General features: G+C 39.6%; 1 protein-coding gene across 1 annotated transcript; it reads right to left on the reverse strand.

Moving 5' to 3' along the window:
- Window positions 1-4,074: 4,074 nt before the first annotated feature.
- Window positions 4,075-5,079, reverse strand: LOC120924881 (olfactory receptor 11G2-like). The gene has a single exon (XM_040335859.1). It carries the CDS (start codon window positions 4,961-4,963, stop codon window positions 4,139-4,141), a length of 825 nt encoding a protein of 274 aa, XP_040191793.1. The 5' UTR covers window positions 4,964-5,079; the 3' UTR covers window positions 4,075-4,138.
- Window positions 5,080-8,660: the final 3,581 nt, after the last annotated feature.

The raw sequence follows: 8,660 nt of genomic DNA on the forward strand, positions 1-8,660 counted from the left end.
TTGAAACATAAGTTCTTCGATTTATTAGTTCAGCCTTTTTTAACCAGGCAACCAGGATGCAATGGTATCCTGGTGTGCCTTTGGGGTTTTTCAGGGGTACTGTGGCAAAATACCCCAAAAATTCTTCAAATTTACGAAAATGTTCAGCAAGCTGCCAGATGGATCAAGTCTGATTTTTTTTTTTACACACATTTTTTGAATTGTGCAGCATTACATCCTGGGGCACTGTTCAAGCCAGCTGCCGACGTCATAGGTTGATAGGGAGAACATTCTTGTTTGCCCCTTTCCGTCAGCACTGGGGGTCACATTATCTGAATGAGTGTGAGAAACTGAGGAAGGGGAGAAACACTGGAATATCTGTATACAAAGCTTTGTAAAAATAAATAATCTGTTAGGTTGGGTGCCCTACTTGTGTCTATGCTGCTGCACTATGTAAGACTATTTATTTTTTAAAATTTTAGAATAGAATTCCTTGAGATTGTTCATAGTTGTAGCCACCCTGGCGGTATGGTTATGTCAGATTTTTGAGACTCAAAGCGGTACATTGTTTTGTATAGAAATTTGGCATTTATATTGTAGGCCTGTAATTCTTAGTAATAACACACTTAAATCTGTCCAAACAAGAGTCAAGTAGACATCTGGGTATGATAACGTTTGAAACACGAAATCATACATTAGAATATAATAAATAACTATAAATAATTATAAAAAATAATAACATGATAATAATAAAATGTATTTCCCCGCGATTCACTATCGCTCAATTCTGCAAGTGTTCTAATTTACTATCGCTGTTTTCTAGCTTTTTTCAAAACCACTTTTGACGTAAAGGGACACTTTTTGGTTGCCATGGACAATCTCAAGTTTCCAGGCTGAAAGAACAGTATATATAATATAAAAGTGCATGCAAGGCATTAGACAAAGCAGTAGGGACACAACTATGTGTAATGATTTCATACAATAATGTAATCTATAAGATTACAGTGTACTGTATGTGTTATGAATTTAGTACTTTTTGAATTTTCAACCAGGCTCCGCCCCGTGTGTTGTGACGCTCGCAGGGAATGAAGCCCGGCACACAGAGGCAACGGGAAGAGGACACAGCCCACGGACCCAACGGGGGGACATCGCAGGATCCTGGGGACAAAGAAAGTATACTGCACCAGGATCCTGCAATGCAATCCCGAGTGTGGCTCGGGGTTACCGCTAATAGTACTGAAATTTAACCCCAAGCCACACTCTGGGAAAATCGCCAGGGAGGTTAAAGGGTGCCTTGGCTTAAAATAGGTTGAGAAACATTGACCTAGTTAGTTGTCACTTTCTTTCGTACAGCTACTGTACTGATCATGTCATTTACAAGCACACCTTATTGACTTCCTCTAGAACTGAATTCCAATACACCTGCTTTAAAATAATGGGCATTGTCATTGATTGGGTGTATTTTAAGAACATTTAAGATGGCCATACATGGATCCAAATTCCCTGGTTCAATAAGAACCGGGCAAATTTCAATCCATGTATCATGATTATGAGAAGTCTATCTATTGATCGACTTTTCATAAACAGGCTTGTTGGATATTTTCCACTCAATCAGCACTTGCAGCCAATGGGCTGCAGCTCTGATCAGTGTATTCTGATGGTAGAGGAGTTCAGCTATCAGAATACAATGACATGAGAGATGAATTTCCCCATCCACATTGAATGTTTGAATGGGGAAATGGCTCTGTTTTTTTTTTTTTAACTAAGAAATGTATGACCAGCTTTAGTAAACTAGTGTTTAGTTATATGCTGTTGGTACTATACCTACTGTGCATGCCTCAGTTGTTCCCATATGCCTTTTAGGTATTTACAGCAAGCTGATAGTCTGGGGGTCTTTTTCTCTATCTATATATCTAGCTATCTATCTATCTAACTGGAGCTCTCAGAATCTGGTGCAGCTATGCATGCCAGCCTCTAACTTCAGCTTGTTACATTAAGGTTTGAAAATAAAACCTGGAAGCTAATTGGTTGGTTTCTTCTACCCCTTAGGCCCTGTACACACGGGCAAGAATCTCGTCAGGAAAAAAACGTTGTTTTCCCTGACAAGATTCATGGCAAGAAACTATTGCCGCCCGAGTGTACAGACTCTCGTTTCAAAAGAACCGCGGTTCTCTTGAAAGGAAAGAATGCGGTGACGTCATATCGCGTACGACGAGCATGCGCTAATCAAATTCGATGCTGTCGCCGCCATCTTGCTTCACCCTACCTATGCTGTGGAAGCTAGCGCCCATGCGTCAAAGTCATTTCGAGCATGCACGGGTTTCCACGGCGACAGGTAAGTATACACACTCTCTGGTTTCTCGTCGCAGGTTCTCTTTTTTTCTCGTCGAGAGTCTGGCCAGATTTCCTGCTGAGAAACCTGAAAGCCTTGTACACACGAGCGGTAATCTCGGCAAGAAGCAGTTTTCTTGCTGGTTTTTGCAGAGGAAACCGGTCGTGTGTACGAGGCCTTAGAAAATATCCCCATTTAAAATGTATACGTACTATACTGTATGTATATGGAATGTACATATGCTGGCCAGCTTTACTTTAAACATATTTGAAGCTAAAGTCTAGGTATAATTTTTCTTGCAGAGTTACATTGGTCCAGCGTAGTATGCACATCTCATACGTGAACGATTGCTGTATAAACTTCAAATCACCATAGTAGTTCCTGCTACTACAGTGACAGCAGCAGTCTTCCTGGTCCGGTACCAAGTTGCTGCACTTCTTTATAGTAACTATAGGGGGTTGCGCACTCCCCACTGCTGCATTCAGAAAAGGGCTTGTCTCAATGAAAAATAGGCATTCTCTGATTGGATGAGGGGGAGAGTTGGGAAGTGACATCATGACCCTCACCTCATCCAATCAGAGAACGCCTTGTATTCATTGAAAAAAATACAAGACATTCTCTGAATGGCAGCAGTACCAAGCAAGAGCCCCCTTGTGGTTACTATGCAGATAGGCAAACACTGGTCATGACAATTACTACAGTGATTTTATGCCCACCTGGACCAGCTCTGCAAGAAAAATCACACCAAAACTACCTCCATCAGAATTATTTTGCTGGAGCACATCCTTTGTGGATTAAGAAGTTCTCCGAGACTTTACATTGGTCTTGCATTTGATTGTCATATAAAACACAGGGAAGGGAAGCCTGGGAAGATAAACTCTAGCTCTAGCATTTATGATTAGCATTTAAATGAAAGACTCTCGTTAAGCATCTGGTATTACTATGATTCTGTAGGGACCTTCCAATAGTAGTTTCTGTTCTTTTTATTAGTTGAACTGGATAGAATTTGTGTCTTTTTCTAACTAGTACCGGGCCAGGGGCCGGGCCTACTGGCAGCATCTCTCTATTTTTTAAGAGTAGCAAAACAATAGAATCAAAGAGGTTCTTAAGAAAATGATTGTAAAACAAAATGATTGTATTATGTTTATTTGCTTCATTTACATTAAATCTTCCAGAGAAGGAAGGGAAAAAAGAGGTAGAGCAGGAGGACCTACAACAAGCAATACTAAAATGAAAAAAACACTAAGTAATGCATGATAAAATATTTCTAGGTCCCAAAAATTACATGCTTTAAAAAGTATACCAATATGCATCTACCAGTGAAACACATTTCCAAGGGGAGTCAATAGTTCTTATTTAAGAAAAAATAGGACAGCACTGCATTCTTAAAGTGGAGGTTCACCCAAAAATCCACCTTTTGACATTAGCTGTAGCATACTGCTAACATCTGCAGTATGCTGTTTTTTTTTTTTTTTTACTTGTACTTATCGTTATATGAGCCCTTGTTTTCCGGCTCTGAGCGGGGAATCCTGCGGGGAATGGGCGTTTCTAAGCGAAAAGGAGTTGATTGACGGCTGCTAAGGTACTTCTTGGCTTCTGTTTAATCTTCAACTGCCATGATGCTGCACATGTGATCAGTTATGACACCAGCCATTGGATGGTTTGACAGTTTGGTTGAGAGCACAACCAATGTGACAGTTAGCATTCCCGGCATGCCAGGAATGTAACTGCTTTTTAAAACTGTTAAATTGATGGGTTTACTTCCGCTTTAAGGATGCTGGAAAGTTTATTTTGAGGGTGAACCTCCTCTTTAAGTCATTTTAATCTTTAAAGCTGGCAAAGAGAATTTTGTTTGCAGATTGTAAATGTTATTCTTTTAATGGCTTGCTTCATTTCTTGATTCCTGAGACCATAAATTAGAGGGTTTAAGGTAGGAGTTATGACACAGTAGAATAGTGACACCACTTTATCAATATGGGAGGGAATGCTGTGGTCTGATCTGACATACATATAAATGATGGAGCCATAAAACAAGCAGACAACAGTCAGATGTGAACCACAGGTTGAAAGTGTCTTCCTCCTTCCTCTCGGAGAAGGTATATTAGCAATAATAGCCATAACTAGACCATAGGACATACTAATGAAAATAAAATTGCCTAGTATAACCAAACAAGCCAAAGAGAAGAAGGTTGTTTCAACAATGTAGACACCACCAGTTGCACAAGAGTGGTGAAGTAATGGAGAGAAGTCACAGTAGAAGTGATCAATTATATTAGAGCCACAGAAAAATGTAATTGAGAGGAATGTGGCTGGAATCAGGGGGGCCAGAAAGCCACATACCCACGATGCTGCTGCTAAGAATATGCATACCCTTGGCGTCATAATACTATTATACCTTAAGGGATTGGAAATAGCTGTGTATCTGTCATAAGCCATAGAAGATAACAAGAAATTTTCAGTTGAACCAAAGACAAAAAGAAAATAAAACTGGGCCACACACAATGGGATAGGAATGATTTTGTCATCTGAATTTAGATCAATCAGAAGTCTGGGCATAGTGACTGATGTATAACAGATTTCTAAAAATGAAAAGATGCAAATGAAAAAGTACATTGGGCTGTGAAGCTTATTATCACAGCAAACAACGGCCATTATAAGGAAGTTGCAAGCAAAGGAAACTAAATAGATGATCAAAAAAACAAGGAACAGAAATGGCTGCAGTTCTTTTGATGCCGGGAATCCCAAAAGTACAAAGCTTGATAAGATACTTTGATTCATAAATGCCATACCTGGGAGAGAAAAATACTTCATTATTATTTATTACAGGTGCTTATATAGCACAGTAGATTTACACAATGCTTTACATATATATTACACATTTACATCAGTCCCTGCCCTCAAGAACCCCTCACTCACATTAATACATACACATACTAGGGCCGATTTACACACCAACATGTCTTTGGAGTGTGGGAGAAAATCTGAGTACCCAGAGGAAACCCACAAAGGCAGAACTCCATGCAGATAGTCCTTTGGTTGACATTTGAACCAATGACCCTACTGCTTCTAGGCGGAAGTGCTAGCCACTTATCCACTGTGTTCTATCCAAGGCTTTTTGCTACGATACAAAAATTAATATGTGTATAACATGGATGGGTAACAAAAACACACAACTATAAGACCTGGTATGCACAGATTTCAGTGTGTAAAACAGTAACTGCATAGCAAGTACAAGCAAAGCTTTTATCCAGCTTTAAAGTATATCAAAAGGCAAAACTGTTTTCTTAGTTTTGGATAGAGTGGAGAGGTATTAGGACACCTGCCAGGTTTTCATTGCTATGTGTGCCCCCCTTAGGGATATTTACCCTATTTGTCAAAATTTGGGTGACACAAGGACAGAAAAAGAGGGCAGCACAGTGGTGCAGTGAGTAGCACTTTCGTCTAGCAGCAAAAGGTTCGCTGGTTCGAATCCCAACCACGACACCATCTGCCTGGAGTTTGCATGTTCTCCCTGTGTCTGCGTGGGTTTCCTCCGGGTACTCCGGTTTCCTCCCACACTCCAAAGACATGCTGGTAGGTAAATTGGATCTCGTCCAAATTGGCCCAGTATATATGTATATATGTGTGTATGACTGTGTGTCCCTAGTGTGTCATGATCCTACGGGGTAAAAATGACCGCACCAGCCAAGTAGATACTGGCTGGAAAAAGCGCCCAGAGGCGATTCAGTTCGCATGCGTTGCGCTATACAAGTCATTCATTCATTCATTCATTCATCTTTCAATAAGGTCACTAGTTCTGGTGACAATCTGGGATTCCCTCACTTTGAAGGGATTTCCTCTCACTTTTGGTTGTGGCTATGGGACAGGAAGAGAATGGAAATGTCTCCAGTGGGACACAAATGGCGAAAACCGGTAGGGGTTAGAACCCCCCCCCACCTCGCTCTATTTAAAATAAAATAAAAATGCTTTTAGTTCTATTTTGTAATGTACATAGCTTTATTATAGCTTTTAAAGCAAACTTCTGCTCCAGTATGGACCATACTGGAGCAGGAGTTTGCTTTAGAAGCTATAATAAAGCTATGGCGGATGTTCAACATTTTCAAGGGAGCGCTGATCAGTAGGATTCGGTAAGCTTCAACACTACTCAAATCTTATTAAGCTAGCTAGCTGCTTAATTGAAATTTCAATAGTCCCATTAAGAATCTATGTTTACCATTCCAATTTCAGACCAGAAGTTTGCATTAAAGGCTTAAAATCTTTAGTGAAGCATGTACATATAAGCATTTAAAGGAAACTACAGATTAAAGTATGGCTAAAGGAAACATTTATGACATTGATGTGACAAGCAGTGCAGTATGGCAGTTTTAATTTAGTAAGTAACTACAGACTAAAGTATACACATTGCAGCATATTCAGGGCTACCGTGTCAAATTTTCTCTCATCTGCCACATTCAATAGTAGTTGCAAGACGTAATCTATGGGAACCAATCAAAAATCACAGTTAATGCTCAATTTCAGTAAATGTGACATTATGTTCATATAGTTTTAAAATAACGTACATATTGTATTCATCAATTGATTTAGCAAAGAGTGTCCTCAAGATTTGACATTTCCACCCATTTAGTAAACATTTGAGTCAGACATGCTGTATTGTTCAGATGTAGATTGGGTCATTGTACTATAATTGGTATCTGTTGTTTATTGTGTCAATCTTTTCATTTAATTTCCTGTGAACTGATTATCATTTCATTCAAATGTAGCAGTGTCAGCTGATACCAATACAAATGTATGGTAACTCTGCACAAACATTCTTTTATTTTATTTTATAAATTTGTTAAACATTATTTTGGGAATTATTTTTAATTTTTCATATGCGGGTTGAATTTTACATTTGAGATGCAGGTTGCCTGGTTTAAGTTGGACACTGCATCCTTTCCTTCTCTATGTATATATAAGTAATATGATTCCTTTTTACTATATGAATTTATAGAATACTTTCATAATAAATAAATAAACAATTAAAAACATATATATATATATATATATATATAGATATATCTATAGATAGATAGATAGATAGATAGATAGATAGATAGATAGATAGATAGATAGATAGATAGATAGATAGATAGATAGATAGATAGATAGATAGATAGATAGATAGATAGAGTATCTCACAAAAGTGTGTACACCCCTCACATTTTTTTATATTTTATTATATCTTTTCATGTGACAACACTGAAGAAATGGCACTTTGCTACAAAGTAAAGTAGTGAGTGTACAGCTTGTATAACAGTGTAAATTTGCTGTCCACTCAAAATAACACAGCCATTAATGCCTAAACCACTGGCAACAAAAGTAAGTACACTGTGAAAATGTCCAAATTAGGCCCAATTAGTCATTTTCCCTCCCCGATGTCATGTGAATGGGGAGCAGGTATGTTAAATTTGGTGTTATCACTCTCATTCTCTCATACTGGTCACTGGAAGTTCAACATGGCACCTCATGGCAAAGAACTCTCTGAGGATCTGAAAAAAAAAAGAATTGTCGCTCTACATAAAGATGGCCTAGGCTATAAAAAGATTGCCAAGACCCTGAAACTGAGCTGCAGCGCAGTGGTCAAGACCATACAGCGGTTTAACAGGACAGGTTCCACTCAGAACAGGCCTCGCCATGGTCGACCAAAGGAGTTGAGTGCACGTGCTCAGTGTCATATCCAGAGGTTGTGTTTGGGAAATAGATGTATGAGTGCTGCCAGAATTGCTGCAGAGCTTGAAGGGGTGGGGGTCAGCCTGTCAGTTCTCAGACCATGCGCAGCACACTGCATCAAATTGGTCTGCATGGCTGTCGTTCTCTTCTAAGGAGGGTGCACAAGAAAGCCTGCAAACAGTTTGCTGAAAACAAGAAGACTAAGGACATGGATTACTGGAACCATGTCCTATAGTCTAATGAGACCAAGATAAACTTATTTGGTTCAGATGGTGTCAAGTGTGTGTGGTGGCAACCAGGTGAGGAGTACAAAGACAAGTGAGTCTTGCCTACAGTCAAGCATGGTGGTGGGAGTGTCATGGTCTAGGGCTGCATGAGTGCTGCCGGCACTGGGGAGCTACAGTTCATTGAGAGAACCATGAATGCCAAAATGTACTGTGACATACTGAAGCATGATCCCCTCCTTTCGGAGACTGGGCAGTATTTCAACATGATAACAACCCCAAACACACCTCCAAGATGACCACTGCCTTGCTAAATAAGCTGAGAGTAAAGGTGATGGACTGGCCAAGCATGTCTCCAGACCTAAACCCTGATACGGAAAAATATCCTGGATGGCCGCACACTATGAAAAAGGCAC

Source organism: Rana temporaria, chromosome 1 (genome assembly GCF_905171775.1).
Source record: "Rana temporaria chromosome 1, aRanTem1.1, whole genome shotgun sequence".
In the NCBI taxonomy this organism is placed as follows: Eukaryota; Metazoa; Chordata; class Amphibia; order Anura; family Ranidae; genus Rana; species Rana temporaria.